Genomic DNA, 18,721 nt, shown 5'->3' on the forward strand with positions numbered 1-18,721 from the left:
TCAAGGAGTTTACAATCTAATGGGGAGGCAGAAAACATGCAAGTAAAATATGTACAAACAAGATATCTACACCTAGAAAATCAGAGAGAACCTGGTGCAAAGCCAAACACAAGCAGCTGAGGACTGTTGCTGGGAATAACTTTAAGATTCTGATCGCATAGCATAGTGAACTCTCTAGTCATTCAGCAATAAACTTAAGCAAAATATGTCAGAAATACATACAGTGTTCACAACAATAGAACATAACAACTTATTACTAAGGTGGTCACATAGTCTTAAACAAAAGATATTCTGTAAGTCACAATCGCCTCAATCAATATAAAGTACCCATCTAAAGTCTTCTTTCATCTTGATTGGAGATTGGCTTCCAATCATCCTTAGCTCAAATCATCCCTAAGGAGTAATAATCCTTAAGGGACAGTGGAAAGTACAAAGATCTTCCACCCCAGGTCACAGTCAGTCAGCACTAAGTACCCAAGTAAAGGTCCTTTCATCTTGACTCAAGACTGACTTCCAAACTCCAGGGCTCCTCTTCCATGCCCCCAGCTCTTGCCTGGATTCACCCTACTGTTGCCTAGATTTACTGGTAGGCAGCTCTCAGCTCCTGTTCCATATAGAAGCTCACCCCACGGTGACTAGTCCACTCCAAGCCCTTCGAAGTTTCTGTTTCTGGAAGACAAAGTTTAAGAGCTACAATATTTTCACACATTAAGCTTAGCAGAGTTACATCAATATTCATATACATTGCTGGCACTATCATCTCAATCCACTTTCTGTCTGTGAAATCAACACAGACCAACAGACAGGGCTTCTGTCTGAGAAGCCAAACACAAATCAGCAGTAAAGTTCCAGGGCTTCTGAACCAGTAGTGAAGTCCTAGGGCTTCTGTAACATAACAGCAATGTCCTCTGTCAGCAGACAGGTCTGACAAAATAACGCCAACACCACAGGCATCCTTCCTCCCAGTTCTGGTAAGACAAAAGCCAGGATGATTAGCAATGGCTCGGGATTCAGTGGATGATCTTGGCCTTTTCAATGTCTGATCAAGCTCTAAGCCCTCCACAGTGCCTGCTTCAGCCATCTTTATGGTCATGGGAACAAATTGTTCTCATCTACCCATTCTGCTGGGGGAAGTATTCACATGTTTGGGGTAGACAGCCCCCTAACTTACTGACAGTTTGGAGCCTGTCAGTTTTCCCCAACCTGGTTTAGCCCACCACCTGCAGAGTGTGGCTGCTGCATATGCTACAGCTTCTTGGAGTCGCAGGTGAGAGTTGGGTGAGTCAGCCCTGAAAAGTGCTCAGCAGGCCCTTTGAGATGTCTAACAGGCAGTTGGAGATGAATGCTAATAGCATCCATCTCTGCAGAAAGGTTAGGGCTGGATAAGTAGATTTGAGAATCATGAGCATAGAGATGATAATTGAATCCATGGGAATTGGTGAGATCACCAAGCGAAACAGTGTAGGGGGAGAAGAGAAATGGGCCCAAGATTGATCCAGAACCCTGTGGACATCCATGCTTAGTAACATCATGACTTGGATGAAGATGCAGCAAAGGAAACTGATGAGTGGTCAGATAGGTAGAAGGAGAATCAGGGAAAATAATGTCACAAAGATCCAGAGGAAAAAGAATATAAAGGAGAAGAGGGTATTCTATGGTGTCAAAGGCAAGGAGGATCCAGATTGAGAAAAAGCCATTGGATTTGGCAGTTAAGAAGTGATTTCTAATATCCTAACTCTGGGGAGAGCAGTTTCAGTCAAATGATGAGGTCAGCATCCAGGCTAGAGAGTTGAGAAGAGAGTGAGAGCAAGAGAAGGCACTGATTAGAAGTCCCGCTGTTTGCCCAGGCGCTCTGAGTGCTGACAAAAACACGTTTCCTGCATTCAGGGAGCTCACATTCCACGAGGGGAGATTACATGCAAACAACTCTGTATGTGAAAGATATCATCTGGCTATCTAGATGTACATGTATATTTTTCCCCTCCCCTGAGATTCCCATTTTTATATTATATATTATATATGTAAACAAAATAGGTATCAAATTTATACTTTATACTGTATGTTATATATAGTAAAAATCTATGTATACTATAGGTAGTATAAATATACTATGATATATTGTAACTATAATATATATCCCCATGATAAATAGTATATCATATGATATAATACATAATGTACAGTATAATGTACTATATATACAGTATCATACATACACACGTGTATTTACACACAATTTAAATGGTAGGTAGTCTCTGAATGAGCTACGAGCCTTAAGAAAGGCCAAATAAGAAAATTCTTCCCAACAATTAAAGCTGACCAGAAATGGACTGGGTTGCTTTGGAAGGAAGTTCCCTCTCATTTGATGTCTAGATGGATGCCAAGTGGCTGTTTGTAGAGCAGGATTCATGCATTATATATGGGTTGCACTATCTGATTGGTCTCTCACAGCTAGGCACTGGGGAGAAAAAGGCAGTCTCAGTCCTTACCCTTGAGGAACTTATAGTCTAGTCCAGGGATGAGGAACCTGCAGTCTTGAGGCCACATGTGACCTTCTAGGTCCTTGGGTACAACCTTTTGACTGAGTCCAAGTTTTACAGACCAAGCCTTCTATTGAGGGGATTTGTTCTGTGCAGTTTGGATTTAGTCAGAGGTCCACACTTGAGGACCTAGAGTGCCACCCCTCCCTAGTTCCCCACCCCTACTCTAGTCAGTCAGTTAACCTTTATTAAGTGCCTGCTACTTTTCAGACACTGCTAAAACTGGAGGTACAAAAAGAAAGGCTCTCAAGGAGCTCCCATGGGGGAAGACAGCATATAAAAGGAGGCTTGCAGAGGGATGGGGAGTGTGGAGGGTGTGATGAAAGTCTGAAGGAGTTCTGTCAGGTGAAGAATGATGAAATTGCTGCTTGGGTGCCCTTCTTAAATGGAGGACCTGGGACCTGGCTGTCCATGCTCCAATCCGAGGGAGAGAGGGGCCACAGTGGGGAGGACGGAGAAGGTGTGCTGAGATGACATTCTGAAGGGCGTGATGAAGTCTGGATGATCTCAGAGGGTGAGAAATAATCTGGTCTGAAGGGTAACAGCATGAATATATATATATATATGAAACATGGAGCAGATTCAAGGTCATTTTGGGGGTGGGGAGTGGGGAGTAGAGTGCTAGCTAATAGACTAGGAATAGGCTCTTTCAGAAGATGAAACTTGCTTTGAATCTAGAAGGAAACCAGTGACTCTTTAAGAGGTAGAGATGAGGGTTGAGAGCATTCCATGAATGGGGGAAAGACAGTGTTAAGGCATGAAGAGTTGGATGGAATACTGCATGGGAGGAGCTGCAAGAATTTTTTTTTTCTTTTTGGAGGGGGGAGGTCAGAGCAATTGGGGTTAAGTGACTTACCCAAAGTCACGTGGCTAGTAAGTGTTAAGTGCCTTCCGGTGGATTTGAACTCAGGTCCTTCTGACTCCAGGGCTGGTACTCTATTCACTGCACTGCCTAGCTACCCCAAGAACTCTTGGTACCATAGAGTCCAAGATTTCTGCATGGTCCTTTGAGAAAATCAGACCCTGTTCTTTCTAAGCAGAATTGGAGAGAGAATTGAGCTGGTCAGAAGAAGCTTAGCTCCCATTAAATGAGTAGAGTTTAAGCTCTCTGTGTCTTGGGTGTGGTGGGCCTTGGCCTTGTTCCTAAAGTGAACTAATTAATTGGCTAATGAGTAATCTACTCTGAGGTGATAAACTCCTGGGTTGAATGGGCTTCGGTTTAGTGCTACTATATAAGTAGGGAGGACTGGAATGCTCCTACCTAAAGCTTTGTGGAGGGGATTGTTAGGTTTCTTTTTGGTAGTACCTAAAATATATGAGATGCGACAACCTTTGGAAGACATGGAGAATGTAGGAAATGGAAACAGCTGGAGTGTCTGCAGGCTGAGAAACCAACCTTACCAAGTAAGACTATCACCAGTGGATCCCAGTTTGGCCTGTGAGTGAACTTAAGTGTTTGGGGGAGGGATGTGGGGACACCAGGGGAGAAAGGTAAATGAGCTGTTCCCATTCACCTACTTTGTGTTGGATGTGTTACGCAGTTTTTGGAATATTCCCTTCTAGTTCTTGGAAGTGGAAAGTCCAATAGGATATATTTCCCAGGGTATGTATTTTCATTTCATATATTTCCCCAATTTTCTTTTCTTTTTCTCTATTTTTTTGGAGGGGGGATGGCAGGGCAGCTGGGGTTAAGTGACTTGCCCAAGGTCACACAGCTAGTGTTAAGTGTCTGAGGCCCATTTGAACTCAGGGCCTCCTGACTTCTAGGCCGGTGCTCTATTCAGTGCACCACTTAGCTGCCCTCCCAATTTTATTTTCTAAAACATTTTATTATTAAGAATTTGACACACAACAACAAACACGATTGTATGAATGTATTTCTTCTTTAGAATCCCTGCCTTCCTTCAAGGCTCCTCCCTATGACATGCAAGCCTAATCCTGGTCTAATACCTTCCCCCATCTGGAAATGACCATGCATCTATTTTTTATTTCCTTTTCTGTGTACTTGTTTCCCCAGTGACAAGTGAATTCTTTTAAAGCAGGGCTGTTTTAATTTTTTACTTTGTAAGGTTAGTGTCTTGGATTTAGTGGTCCTTAACACAAAGACTACTTGAATCAATTAACCAGTGAGTCAAATCCATAAACATTTTTAAAGGGCTTATTGTGTTCCAGGTACCATGCTAAACAATAGCTAGCATTGAATGGGGCACTGGCCCTGAATCAGGAGGACCTAAGTTCAAATGTGACCTAGCCGTGTGACCTTTTTGGGCAAGTCATTTAACTCCAATTGCCCTGCCCTCCCCTTCCCCCCCTCAAAAAAAAAAAACAAAAAAAAATTAAAAAATAAAAAAAAAAAAAATAGGGATACAAAAAGAAAGGTAGCTCTGACCCCCTGCCCCTCCCCCCCCAAAAAAAACCCAACAGCCCAGTCCCTACCCTCAAGGAGTTTACAATCTAATGGGGAGGCAGATAACATGCTAGCAAAATATGTGTGAACAAGAACAGATAGATTGTATACAAAACTGAGAATCTCTATTATGTTTTAAAAATATATAATAAATTTAATATGGTCGTTGCTTTCTTTATTTATTTTTTGCTTTTTTTTTGGAGGGGTAATTGAGGTTAAGCCCAAGGTCACGGGGGCTAGTTTTTGTATTAAGTGCCCGAGGCTGCATTTGAACTCAGGTCCTCATGACTCCAGGGCCGGTGCTTCCCTTTAAAGAATTCACTATGGTCCTTCCTTTAAATTTTTTTTTTGTTCTCAACTTAAATATAAAAAAAAAATTTTTTAAGAGCATTTCCATATACATAGACACAAAAAGATTCTATATGAAACTGAATCTCCATTTCATACTGCTTGCTTTTTTAAAAACAAAATATATAATAAATTACTCACATTACTCTCAATTGTCTTGATTGTGCTTCCTTCCAAACTTTGTTGCATTTTTTGAGAAAAAAAAATTTCAGTGACTTCATTTATTTATTTTTTTGGCATCACTCTTGTTAATTCAACTTTGGAGCTCATGCTCTGGAACTTCTTTACTGGGGATGGGAGTATATCAAGGGGTCCCCATTTCTGGATGTCTCTAACCCCTCCAGTCATCCACCCACTGGTCCCACACTCCACAATCCTGCAGCCTGCCTAGCTTCTGGACACCACCACACTCTCCACAAACTTTTGCTTTGAGCACAGAAATCTGTGGAACGAAGAAGTGAATTAAAATGTAAAAGCTCTTCCTAAACCTCCCAGTGATTTTATCCTCGTTCTTACCTTTGTTTCTGGAAAGGGTGTGATTGATTGATTGTTCCTTGGATAAACTTATCTTCCTGGTGAATCCTTAGACCTGAGCCCCCAGGCTATCACTTTCTGGATTGTTGGATTGTTGTATCTGGTTAGAATAAGAACTCCTCTGGGTCAAAGATCTCATATTTGCTATTTGTATCACCAGGGTTTGGCAGAGTGCTTAGCCCACATAGTATATCCTTTAATAAATATTTTTTCATTCATTCATTAAAGGGTCTATGTAATACGAGTTGTTATGTTGCCTGTACCTGCTAGAAGACTAAAGTAGTAAAAAGACTACTGATGAGGAATCTAAAGACCCAAGTTTGAATTCTGGTTACTACTGTCTTTGTGACCCTGGGCCAGTAATTTCATCTCCCAAAGACTCATTTTCATCATCAGTCAGATGAGAGGTTAAGTAACCCTTTCAGTTCCCAATCCCATGATTTAGGTTTAGCATTCTGGTTTTTCTGGGCCAATGATCTCCATAATCTAAGGTTGCCATATCCAATAATTATTTGACTGGGACTCTTACCCTTCTCCTAAAAGGGCTACCAGGCATCAACAGGATATTCCCTTTTCTCAAAATAAAAATTAAATTAAATAAAAGGGTTTTTAGGATTTAGGAGAGAAAGGAAACTTAAGAGCTCACTCCGTTAAAAGGGAGACTGAACCCCGGATTGCTGAAGCCCTTAAGCCCTTGCTTCTATATACAAGGAAAAAAGACATTAGCTCTTGTTCATAGTGGGGCTTAGTTAGAATATATTGAAATCAAGATAGGGTACTTAAGCCTGGGTCCTTTTTGTCCAGGTTCTAGGGAGTAATGGAGCATGTGTGACATCCAATATCTAGGGGCGCTGTCCAACCTGGAGTTAAGACTGTGGTAGGAGGAGTCAGGAGGATCTGAGTTCAAATCCTGCCTCAGGCACTTAACACACACACAAAAACTAGCCGTGTGACCTTGGGCAAGTCACTTAACCCCAGTTGCCCTCCCAAAAAAAGAAAAAGACTGGTGTAGGAGTAGGCCATTGAAATTGAGGACTCCCATTGTCACATGTAACCTTTGAAAGAAAGGAAGGAAGAATGAATGGGAAAAGCATTTATTAAGCAGTTACTACATTCTAGGAATTCTGCAGAGCTGGGGATACAAATATAAAAAAAAATACATTTCCTGACATGCAGAGAAGCATGTTATGTTGTAATAGTGCCAGATAACTAATAAAAGGTCCCTCACTGAAATCCACTTTACTTGCAAGTCATGGTATCACCTTCTTGAGGTCATGGCCTTTGAGAAGGAAGGACAAAGAACAACCAGGGAGTAGAAACCAGGGTGGGGAGATTTGGTTTAGGGAATAACTAAATCTTAAGACTAGTTAATGGAAGGGTGGGGCTGGGAGTGTGATGGGTGCCTTGGAGCCTAGTTTATGAGTGGTAGAATTTTTATGTTTCTGGAGGAAATATTTAAAAATTAAAATTTTCAGATATGCTATGGAGCCCAGCGGAAGTTCATCCCAATTTCCAGTAAGGTCTTGGCTGCTCCTAAAATGCTTTGTGCATCCTTGAAGCATTACGAAGGCTAAGTGGCACAGTGAATAGAGTGCTGGGCCTACAGTCAGGAAGTCCTGAGTTTAGAGACTCTTACACCCCTGAATCACTAACTGTGTGACCCTGGGCAAGTCACTTAACTTGTCTGCCTCAGTTTCCTCAATTGTAAAATGGGGATAATAAATGACCCACCACTCAAGGTTGCTCTAAAGATCATGAGATAATCTTTTGTAATCTCTTAGTATAGGGCTTGGCACATAGTAAGTAATAGTTTTTATTTATATGTTTGTTCCTTCCCCACCCTTCAAAAAAAAGCGCTTAAGAAATGCCACCATGTTTTGATGTAGTAGGAAGATAGAAAGCATTAGTTTCTAGAACTTTGTGAACCTGGGCAAGTCACTCTCCCTTTCACTATCGGTTTATTAATCTGTAAAATGAGGTGATTAGGGGCGCTAGGTGGTGTAGTGAATATATTGAGCACAGGCCCTGGAGTCAGGAGAACCTGAGTTCAAATTCGGCCTCAGACACTTGACACACTAGCCGTGTGACTTTGGGCAAATCACTTAACCCCAATTGTCCTCCAAAAAGCAAAAAAAAAAAAAGGTGATTAGATTTAGGGGCTATCAGAGGTCGTTTTCAGCTTTCACACTTTATAATTCCTTCCTTTGTGCTTCAGCTTCTCCTTGAAGTGAAAGTTTATGTTTATAATGATGGCCTTGTTGGAGCCTAGGATCATACCTTTGGAGTTGGGCAGGACCTCAAAGGTCATCATTTAGTCCAACCCCCTCCTTAGACCAGAGGAAACAGAAGCCCAGCCAGGTGATCCAGAAGTCACTTCTGAATAATCAAGAAATGCTCCGTTATGTTCAGTATAGTTTTATTGTTGAATAAATAAATGCATCTAATTGCGAGTCGAGCATTTCTTTGAAAATCAAACCCTGCTTCTGTGTATTCATGATAATTCTCTGTCCACCAGAGGACAGGGGGCATCAGTTCATCTTCCGACTTTTCTGGAGAAACTCGATTTTGCTTGGTTTGTTTTTTTTTTTTTAAAGTTGAAAAGAATTGGAATTGCAGAAAAGCACCAGAGAATTTCAAATATCCCACTCAACAATGGCCTGTCTTCTTCCTCTGGATTTCCATATTGATTCTCTAGAGGAGTGCCTTGCCTAAGTTTTTATAAGAGGCACAGAATTGATTAGAAACTGTCTAGTTCAGGGGTAGAGACACATGGCCCTCTAGGTCCTCAGGTGAGGCCCTTTGAAATCCTGTAAGGACCTAGAAGACCACGTGTGGCCTCGAAGCCAAAGGTTCCCCACCCTTGGTAGTTCAGGCCTCTCATTTTATTGACATGGAAACTGAGGCCCCATGAGGGGAAAGTGAATTGCCCCTAAGCACTTGAATACTAAAGTAGCTCTAGGACTGGACCCAGGTCTTAGTTCAAGTTGCTGGGTTCCCCAGATGTGTCTCTAAGGTGCTTCTTACTATGGGAGGTCTTTCCTAGGATTTAGTACTAGAAATAGCTGCTCATATTCATGTAGCACTCCAAGGTTTTGCACAGCATTGCACAAACATGACCTCATTTTATTTGCACAACAGCCCTGGAAGGCAGGTGCTATTATCCCTATTTTACAGATGGGGCACTGGAGAAATGACTTGCCTCCAGGATCACACAATTGTTAGGTATCCCAGTCAAGATTTGAACCAACTTTTTGTCTCCTAGCCCCAGTGCTCTTAAACTACTGCTCCAATTAAGCGGAAAAGACGCTAGAGACCACCATCGCGCCATTTTACAGAAGAGAAAACTGAAGCATAAAAAAGAAAATTAAGTAATTTGTCCAGTATCGCACCCAATTAGTAGCATCCAAGCCCCGACTCTGAATCCCCTGCCCTTACCATTATACCGCACTGCCTTATCCTGATTCCCCCCAACCCATCCTCTGATGGGTTCTTCCTACTCTCTTAGAAAGTTATTTTGTTTTTATAGCATTCCTCTTTGCTACTCTGCCCAACAGCACTTAAGCTGCTTGTGGGCAGGGCCTGTTTGTTTTGTATTCCCTGGTATCTTTAGGCACTTGTTGAATTGGTAATCCAGTCCTTGGATTGTTTTCTGGTATTATAGTCCCGTCCCAGGGAGTTCCTGTTTGGTAGAAGATGTCCAGACTAAATAATGGTGTCCGAAACATAAGTAGTTACCCTAGCTTCTGGCTTCTTGTTGTAAGGCTTGAGGTGAATATGCTAGAACAGGGATTCTTCCACATTTTTGTTACTTGCATTTATATTGAAAGGAAAAGCTAAATTTCAGTTGGAGGTTAGTGAAAATAAAGATGTCATTTCCCCCCATCTAAGTTCACAGATAGACCTCCTTGACATCTGTTCATAAGGGTGGGGAAGGTCTGTGGGTACCAGATTAAAGAACGCTTATTCTCTAAGGCCCGGCAAACATCTAATTTAAGAAGGTTCTCCCATTCCTGGGGAGTGCTGGGGGGGGGGGAGGTAGAGAGATAAGCATCTGGAGGATTTTTAATTGGAAAGCCTGCATATAGTGACTAGTGAGAGGCAGAAGTCATTGGTATATTCCTGATTAGGCAGCCTGATTAGTCAAGGTCAGCTCTTTGAGCCAGTCTCCTAGGCCTCTGGAACTTGGGCTAATACCAAAGGAGGAAAGAAAGGCAGAATTGAAGAGAGAGGTATCTCTCTGGCAGATCTGGCAGAGAGCAGGGGAAATAGTTCTCTCAGGACACCTATTAAAATCTGTGACCCAGCCAGACAGGAGCGGGAGGAGGGGAAGGCAGAGTGTGTGTTTAGGGGGCAGTAATAGTAATGGTCAGATAGGCTCCCTTCCTTAGCTCTATTTACATATAATTAACACATTGCTTACTTTGGCTGTTCTCTCCAGCTCTTTAATTCTCAGCTTTCTGGTTATGCTTTTATCGTGGGTTTCACTTCTGAATTGTTCTTTTTACTCTCAGATCTACTCCTCCCACATTTACTGACTTGGCTCCTCTCCCCAACTCCTTGGGCACTCAAGTAGGCAACATTTTGCTTGACTAGTTATACCCACACTAAGCAGAGTCTTGTGATAGGCAATGAGAGAAGAGAAATAGAGAGTCAGGGAAATGGTAAATAACGGGGAAGAAACCAGTGAAAGCCTTCTTTGGGCTCTAGGTAATGGCCCCAGGAGGGATGGCTCTGGACAGATAACTGTATCTGACATGGTACCCTTCTACCAGTTACGGTTTTGGCACAGTACTTAGTAACTGAATGTCTGACCTTTGGAGAAATTATCCAGAGCCAGCCCTAGGGACAAGGGCATTAACAACAGGGACGTGCTTGGCAAGTCACACATCCCTGGGGATAGGTGTGTGTTGAGTTAATTAAATGAACATTTCCTAAGGATTTTAACAGAGTACTATGTTAGGCACTGGGGAAGATGCAGTTTACAAAGACATGGTTCCTACCCTGATGGATGTTATATTCTAGGTTGGAAGTAAGATAATAAACACCTAGCTATAGTATGCAATGTTACGTGACAAATACATTGCCACATGCTAAGTACATAAGAAAAAGGTTTGGAAAAGATGCCATGAGAATTTACAGATGAGAGAGATCCCTTTGACTTGATTTTGGGGATCAGTGGAGTTGACATCTTGCTAGGTTTTGGGAATAGAAGTGCCCACAAACCAGCAGTAATCCGTTGAGATCTGGTCCATGTGTAGCAAAGCTGTGATCATTCTGAGAGGCTTGAAAAGGTGAGTGATGGGGAGAGGAAGTAGGATGTTAGGTAGGATGGGCCAGAGCTCTGGTACAGAGGAAGGCCACAGAAACTCCCCTATACTTGATGTCACAGCACACTTTCCTTCTCGCCTTCTTGAGTCAAACCATGTTTGGGTTTGGGAAAGATTGGACATTAGGAACATATTCTGAAGTGGTAGTTACAGGAGAAAGAAAATTGACATTGGTGATGAAGGTGGTGATGATTTCATCTCCATTTCTTTCTTTGACTTGGCTGTATCCCATACATGGAAAGTACGCCTTCCTCATCTGCCTCTTGGAATCCCTAGTTTCTCTTAAGACTCAGCGGTCTTTTACATGAAGCCTTTCCTGATTTCCACCCTCCCTCCAGCTGCTACTGTGCCCTCCCTTCCCCCCTCCATCACATCTATGCCTCTGTGTTTATGCACACACATATATTTATATGTACACATACATGCATACAAACATGCACACATATGTGTCTATGTGTGTGCATACTTATTAACTCTCCATTAGAATGTAATTTCCTTGAAAGTAGAGATTGGCTTTTGCCTTTCTTTGGATACCCATCACCTAGTAGAGCCCCTGGCACTTATAAGGAATTTTCCTCTGGGAAGTGGGTGCTATTATTATCTCTGTTTTACATTTGAAGAAACTGAGGCAGACAGGATAAATGACCTGCCGAGAGTCCCATAGATGGTAAGTGTCTGAGATTTGAACTCAAATCTTAATTCCTGGTCTTCCTAAGTCCGGGCACAGAGCTATTGCTTACTATTAATGTACAAGGCCTTTTGCTAGGGCCTGGGTGTACAAAGACAAAAAATGAAATAGTCCACTAGGAGAGGATACAAAAAAAGTGAATACAAAATAATTTCAAGAGGGAGAACGTTAATATATAGTGTGGGGATCAGGAAAGGTCATTGGTAGGAGATGACACCCTAGAGAGACAGATATTGAAGAAAACTAAGCTTCTGTGAGGGAAGGAAGGGACAGTATTCCCAACATTTGACTCTGTGGAACTGATGGACTTAAACAAAAATTATTTATTTACTTTTAGTTTACAACATTCAGTTCCATAATCCCTTGAGTTCCAAATTTTCTCCCCCTTCCTCTCTTTCCCCCTTCCCCCCTCCCAGTGACATACAGTCTGATACAGGTTCTACAAATACCTTCACATTAAACATTAGTCAGGTTGTAAGGAAGAGTTATAACCAATGGAGTAAACAATGAGAAAGAAGGAAGAAACACACAAAAGAGAGCAGGTAGTTTGCTTCAGTCTGCGTTCAGACTCTGTGGTTCTTTTCTCTGGATGTGGATATCCCTTTCCAAACTGATGGATTTTTAAGGTTAATAAATGAGGGTTTTAACTTTGGTGACTCTGACTTGATGCATCTTTCTGGGAAGCATCCATGCAGGGCTTTTGGTTTCCATGTAGCTCTGGGATATGGACAAGGGAGGCTATTTCCAGAGACCCTCTCTCAGTGGAGAGGAGCATTTCTGCAGGTACTTGACAATTTTTTTTTACCTTCTTCCTTACAACTTGCCATAGGACTTGTTTAACAGTATCTAAATGCATCTGCATGCACTAGTAAGGGAGGGAGCAGGGAATTGGGAGATAGAGGAAATCTGAAATGGAAATTATGAATAAGCTAGCCACCAGTCAGTAATTGGCAGTGCACTGGGCAAGATATATTAGGAGCTGATAAGGGAGAAATCTCTTTATGACTAATTGAAAGCTTTTTGGCAAAGAAGAGGTTAATATGTAACTTGCCCACCTGGCATGCATGGTATTGAAGTAGTACTGAGTAGTACTATGTCTACTATGTCCGTTGGAAACATTTCGTAGCATTTTCCCTGATTTCTAAGGACTTCAAAACCATAATAATTTCCTCTCATCTGATGCAAATACTGATTCTGCCCTGGCAGCTCTAAGGCTACTTTCCACTTTTTTATGTGATTATATTTACAAAATCCAAATTGAAAAGATATAGACTAGATTTCTTTAAAGTATTAATCAGTCAACATTTATTAAGCACTTACTATATGCCAGACCCTATGCTTGGCTGCTTGACATACAGATGAGAAAAAGATGGTCCGCCTTTTCTTGAGGAGCTTACAATCTGATGAGTGAAAACAAGACACCAAAGGAAGCTGAAAATCTGTGTGTTGGTGGGGGGGGGGGAGTAGGATCCCCCTCCCACCCCAGCATATCTGCCTTCTACTTGACGTGGTATTCTTTGGAGTCAAGCCAAGCTGAGCTGCTGATAGAAAATGGAGTTATGTGCCCTCTATAAAGGAAGGCTTTGGGAGGAATTTAATGCTCTGACCTTTATCCTTCTAATCAGAGAGGAGAAGCTACTAAGGGTGAGTTGAGAAGGTGTTGAGTATCAAAATCTCAATAAATCTGCATGGGGATAAGATTTCTGGTGATCAGCTTATCCTGGATAGGGTATGGTGTTGCATTGAGTCAAAGCTATGCTGACCTGCTGATGGAAAATGGAGTGCTGTAGTTTTCCGTTACTGTAGTCAGGGTTAGGGAACATTCACAAAATATCATCTCCGTATTAAAAATATCAAATAGAACTGACTTACAGTACTGCATATCACCACTAGGTGCTGCTGTCTTAGACTATTACGTATAAACTACACTAAATATGCTTTTAAGTTTGAGGCTTTGGGTTATAGCTCATATTTATAGTGTGCTATACAGTTGAAAAAATACTTCATTCCTTGTATTATCAAATTAGTTCATTCAGAATTCAGAATATTGTGTTTGCTTAGGCCTGAGGTGGGTACAACCTTAAATAAGGTAGTATCTTACCCGTAAGAATTTAATAATTTAGAAAGGAAGATAAGACATAGACATAAGTAACTTACATTGAAGATAGAATATGATAAATGTATAAGAGCAAAGTGATTACACCGGGGGATACTGATCATGATTTTAATTTTGCTTTATCTGGTACTGGGGCCTCCTTCAGTCCTTGGATTGACCAGCTCTTATAAAGTTTATGCTATGGCATGTATAAGACTTAAGTCAGCCTAGATTCATCTGGAAATCCTTCCTTGTGCCTGGAATGCTTTTTTCCTCTAACAAGCACATAGCAGTGTTCTTTCGCTGGTTTGCCTCCTGGATAGGAATAGTTTGATCTTAAGAGACAGCAGAAGATTAAATCAGGGGTGTATTCCTGAAAGAGGATTTTTCTCTTGGGCTTAGGTTGTTCTCCTTTCCCCTTTTCCTTAAGGGTGAGTTCCCTGTAGTTATTCAAGACTAGGGTGGGTCACAAATTGTATTCTATCCAAGGACTTAGGGAGCTGGTGTCATTGACCTTAGGAGTAGGGGGCAGCCCTCATCAGGGCTCTCAGAACCGTCTTCTGTTGGCTAGAGCCGTTGGTGGCATCCGGGCACCTGCCCTCAGGCAGGCTGTTTCTCTCCCATCATGGTATCCCCTCCCTCTTGACATGGTCATCTATCAAAAGGCAATCATAGGAGCCATACATGTATGACGTTGGTGGTTAGCCATATTTCACAAGAAGTGGGGGCCTCCAGAGAGGCTGACAGGCCACATCTGTTTTGGGCTGTGTCAGAGGAAGGGAAGACCATGGGGAGGTTTATGTAACTGATTGTGCAAACTTTGAGGGCTGCTGGCTGCTGGGTACTGGTTTCTGACTTCCGGAGTGGGCCCATCAGGGCAAGGGGGGAAAAGGAAGCTGTCACCTTGGATTCCTGATTTGCCCACTCTGGGCACGGAGTGGGCTACTCGGGGCGCCCTCCCCACCAGCCATCTGCCCTGCTTGCGACTGGATTGACACCTGCCCCTGGTAATGCCACGGAGCCAGTCGATGGGGCCACAGCACTACAGGAATGGGCCAATCATGGAGTCTTTCTGTCTAGCAGGCAGGTCTCTACAATGGGAAATACGGGGTGAGATCTGCTGCCGGATTTAGGGAGCACCTTCTGCTGTTGGATGGGGACAGTGGAAGGGTAAAAGGAGGCTGACTGTAGAGTCCATATGAAGAATACAAAGGGCAGGTACAAAGAGGAATTCAGCTGGATAGCAACCATTCCTAGTTTTTCTCTTTTCCTGTAGACTTGCTTTAAGCCTAACTTAGAATGAAAGAATTTTCAGGCTCGCTTGCACTTGTAATAGCCTGCAACATTCTTAGGAACTTTTCCTACACACATTAGAGGGTAACACGGTAGCCAAGGGCTCTTGAGCTATTGGAAGTAATATCCCAGTCCAAGTTCGGTTCACCTTTGTTCTGCCTTTAAGCCTGATGTCTTTTATTTATTTAGGTTCAGTCTCATTTCTTTAAGCTTTGAGCTGATTCATAGGGTTGCTCAGGTCCACCCCTGGGGGTTCCCAGAATGGGAAAGAGGGGGATCCTGGGAAAGAAGAAGTTCCAGTTACACCCTTGAGAGGGCCATCTCCAACAGGCATACCTGGTATAGCTCATTGGTATTGCTTTTTAGAGAAATGTTTCTGCTTAGCTAGCTTTGTTGAAGGGAGTAAAGGAGGGGTTAAAGGAGCTATAGAGGAAGGTGTGGTCAGTTGGGGGTAAAGAGAGGGCCGGAGTATGGTCAACTTTTCTCTCCTTATGTTTTTGCTTTGCATTTTCATTTCATGCTCAGCAAAAGGGTCATGCAGACTGACGCCAAGCCTGTTTGCCCCGCCTTCCCTGCTTAACCAAACCACTTCTGCATCTGCTGAGGCTCTCCCAGGGAAATGACCTACAGACCCAGCAGCTAGCTCATTAGCAGGTTTCAGATGCCCCCTTTCCCACCCTGGCCAAAGGGCAAGCTTGCCATCTCCCCACAGCTTGATTAAAACATACCGACCATCCAAGAACAGAAGAGTCCCTGTTCCTTTTGTTGGGGGAGGGATGGAAGGAGAGTAACGGCTTATGTTGAAAGCCCTTACCAAATTCTGTTAGGTTTGGTGGTAGGAACCAGTGTGCCCCCCTCCCGTCCTGGCCTGACCTTTCAGCCCCTAAATATGGTCATCCAACAAAGGTCTGTCTGTTTCTAGGCCTCCAGCTTTCTCTCTCTTCTCCCTCTGTTCTTTTCCTCCATTCCCAATGATTTCTATTTTCACCTTTATACAGACAACTCCTACATCTCTTGACCACTCTCCAGAATTCTTGATTTTCATTTCCAGCTGGCTACTGGACATTTTCACTATTCAGTACCAACCTGCACTTGTAGAAGGAGGGAATTGGACTAATCTTTTTTTTTTTTTAACATGAGAAGCCATATAAAACATATTTCTAAATTAGCTATGTTGCAAAAAAAAGTAAGAAAAATAAAGTTAAAAAACAATATGCTTCAATTTTTATTCAGACTTTATCAGTTCTCTAACCAGAGATGGATAGCATTTCATCATGAGTTCTTTGGAATTGTTTTGAATCATTGTATTGATCAGAGTAGCTAAGTCTTTTGCATTTGATCATTGTTACGATGTTGCTGTTACTGTATACAAAATTTTCCTGGTTCTGTTCACTTAACTTTGTATCAATTCATGTAAGTCCTCCCATGTAAGGCTTTTCTGAAACCTAGACCAATCTCTTCCCATTCTGAAATGTCACACTTCTTCATGAGTGTAATTAGAAAGACTTGAGGAATTAGGAAAACTTGAGTTCATATTCTAGCTGTGTGATTCTATGTAGCCAAGTCCTTTTATCTCTTTGAGCCTTGATTTTCTCTTCTGTAAGATGGGGATAATAATACATATATTGCCTGCCTCACAGGGTTGTGAGAGTGGCATTTTGTATCCCTTAAAATACTAGGGAAAATAGCTTCAAGGCTACCTCCTAGAGTGATTGCTTCCCTTTTTTACCTCTGCTGGAAGGCATCTTTCTTTCCCTCTTCTAGGTTCCTATGGCAAATAGTTTGTATCTGTCAGATGGCACTTGGACTGCCTTTGTGTTATCTGTTGCTTAAGTGTCTCATCTTATCCCCTTCCCACCCCCAACTAGATTGTAAATTTGGTGAGCGCAGGAATGATGGCTTGATAATACATTCCTTTCCCTCTAGAGGTCTCCTGCCTAGAACACTACTTTGAATATGGTCTGTGCTTAATAAAAGGTTGTTGAATGAATAAATGAAGGAAGCTGGAAACTTCCAGAAGCTATCTCCCCTTCCCAAAGTCTCTTTGACCTTGCCTTGTTAAAGTGGACTAAGTAGGATGTCCTAGAATAAGAATCCTTTCCAGATCTGCTGTGTAAGCTCTGAAATATTGCAATATATGGCTTATGTGATCATCTTGCCATTTCATACCTTCTTCCCTGCCCCCCTAATTTCAGAAAGGGTAAGTCCCCCATAGCTTTGGGCAATAGCGCTAATAGGACTTACCAAGGAAAAGTGGGGGTGGGGGATTGGTGGCTTCAAACATGAGAGTTAGTTAAGGAAGCTTGATCGAGTTAAGAGTGGATTGGCATTTGGATAGGTTTGGTAGAATGTGCCAGGTGGGTGAAGAAACTATGAGGGTAAGAAGAAAAGGAGATTCCCATCCATTGGGACAGGTGCTACTCCAGAGAGGCTGGAGTAACGTATGGGATAGGGAGGGTGGGAGGGGAACTCTTGAGTTAAACTGCCTTAAACCTGCTGCCTAACCCTGACTTCTTTCTCCATCCTTCCCCATTCAGGTGAGGCCTTCCTGGGTGGGTTTGTGGCCAGCGGACTAGGGACCTCCTCCACACCCCATGGAAGCCCTGCCCCTTTGCCCTCTGACCTTCCCTTCCGGTCACCTACCCCCAGCAACCTGCAGATGGTGCAACTGTGGGCCGCCCACTCCCATGAAGGTAATGACCTGTCCTGAGGTGGGGTGTCAGGATTCCTCTTCTCCCCATCTTTCCTAGGCCGAGGGGGCAGAGTGGGGATCATTGTTCTCCTGGGATCATGAGGCGTCTTGGAGGCCAGAGAAGAAGTAGGGGAGCCAGCAGAGGTGGGGAGGGGCTCAGTACCAGAAAGCAGTGACTGGCAATCAAAGACGCTGTGGGCAATTGAAGATAGAATGGAATGGCTATCTCCTGGGATTTTCATAGCTGCTGAGTCTTTTGAGTCACGTTTCCTTTAACCAGAGGGCTGGGAAGGGGGGGTGGGGGAGACTTGAGTAGAATGAAGAGCAGGAAGGGGTGTTCCCTGATCCCCAGTAGTAAGCAAGTTTGGCTCTGTTCTGCTGCTCTGTGATGTTGACCATGGCTGAGTGTTTTCTTTCTCTGACCAAAAGCCATCCTCAGGCTAGGAGAAAAGCCCAAGGGGAGCAGATTTATCAGGATTTCTCTCTGGCTTTTCTCACATTTTCTTGCTTCTGCTATTCTCAGTCCAGTATTGAACAAGAGAGTCAATGTGGTGTGATAGAGACAGCCTGAAATCTGTACAACTTGGATTCAAACCCAGTCTCTGTCTGTCTCTGTCTCTCTCTGTCCTCTCTCTCTCTGTCTCTCCTCTCTCTCTGTCTCTCTCCTCTCTCTCTTTCTGTCTCTCTCTGTCTCTGTCTCTCTCCTCTCTCTGTCTCTCTCCTCTCTCTCTCTGTCTCTCTGTCTATCTGTCTCTCTTCCTCCTCTCCCCCCCCCCCCCCCCCCCCCCCCCCCCCCC

The 18,721-nt window shown here is 43.0% G+C and overlaps 1 protein-coding gene and 1 long non-coding RNA gene across 7 annotated transcripts in view; both read left to right on the forward strand.

Annotated features, from left to right (window-relative positions):
- The window catches only part of LOC138158646 (uncharacterized), a 316,165-nt gene that overhangs the window by 198,588 nt on the left and 98,856 nt on the right, over positions 1–18,721 (forward strand). The gene's annotated exons all lie outside the window — the stretch shown is intronic.
- Positions 1–18,721, forward strand: part of TNRC18 (trinucleotide repeat containing 18) — a 160,239-nt gene that overhangs the window by 44,805 nt on the left and 96,713 nt on the right. For 4 of the 6 annotated variants that reach the window (XM_069084748.1, XM_069084749.1, XM_069084751.1 and 1 more), the window contains one exon: positions 17,770–17,925. The exons of the other annotated variants lie outside the window; for them this stretch is intronic. In XM_069084748.1, the coding sequence (XP_068940849.1) occupies positions 17,770–17,925 (156 nt within the window). The remainder of the gene's footprint in view (positions 1–17,769; positions 17,926–18,721) is intronic. 6 annotated transcript variants of the gene reach the window in all.

The sequence above is a fragment of the Petaurus breviceps genome, unplaced genomic scaffold (genome assembly GCF_028583685.1).
Source record: "Petaurus breviceps papuanus isolate PSGF00001 unplaced genomic scaffold, PetGlider_PUasm1.0 175, whole genome shotgun sequence".
Lineage (NCBI taxonomy): Eukaryota > Metazoa > Chordata > Mammalia > Diprotodontia > Petauridae > Petaurus > Petaurus breviceps.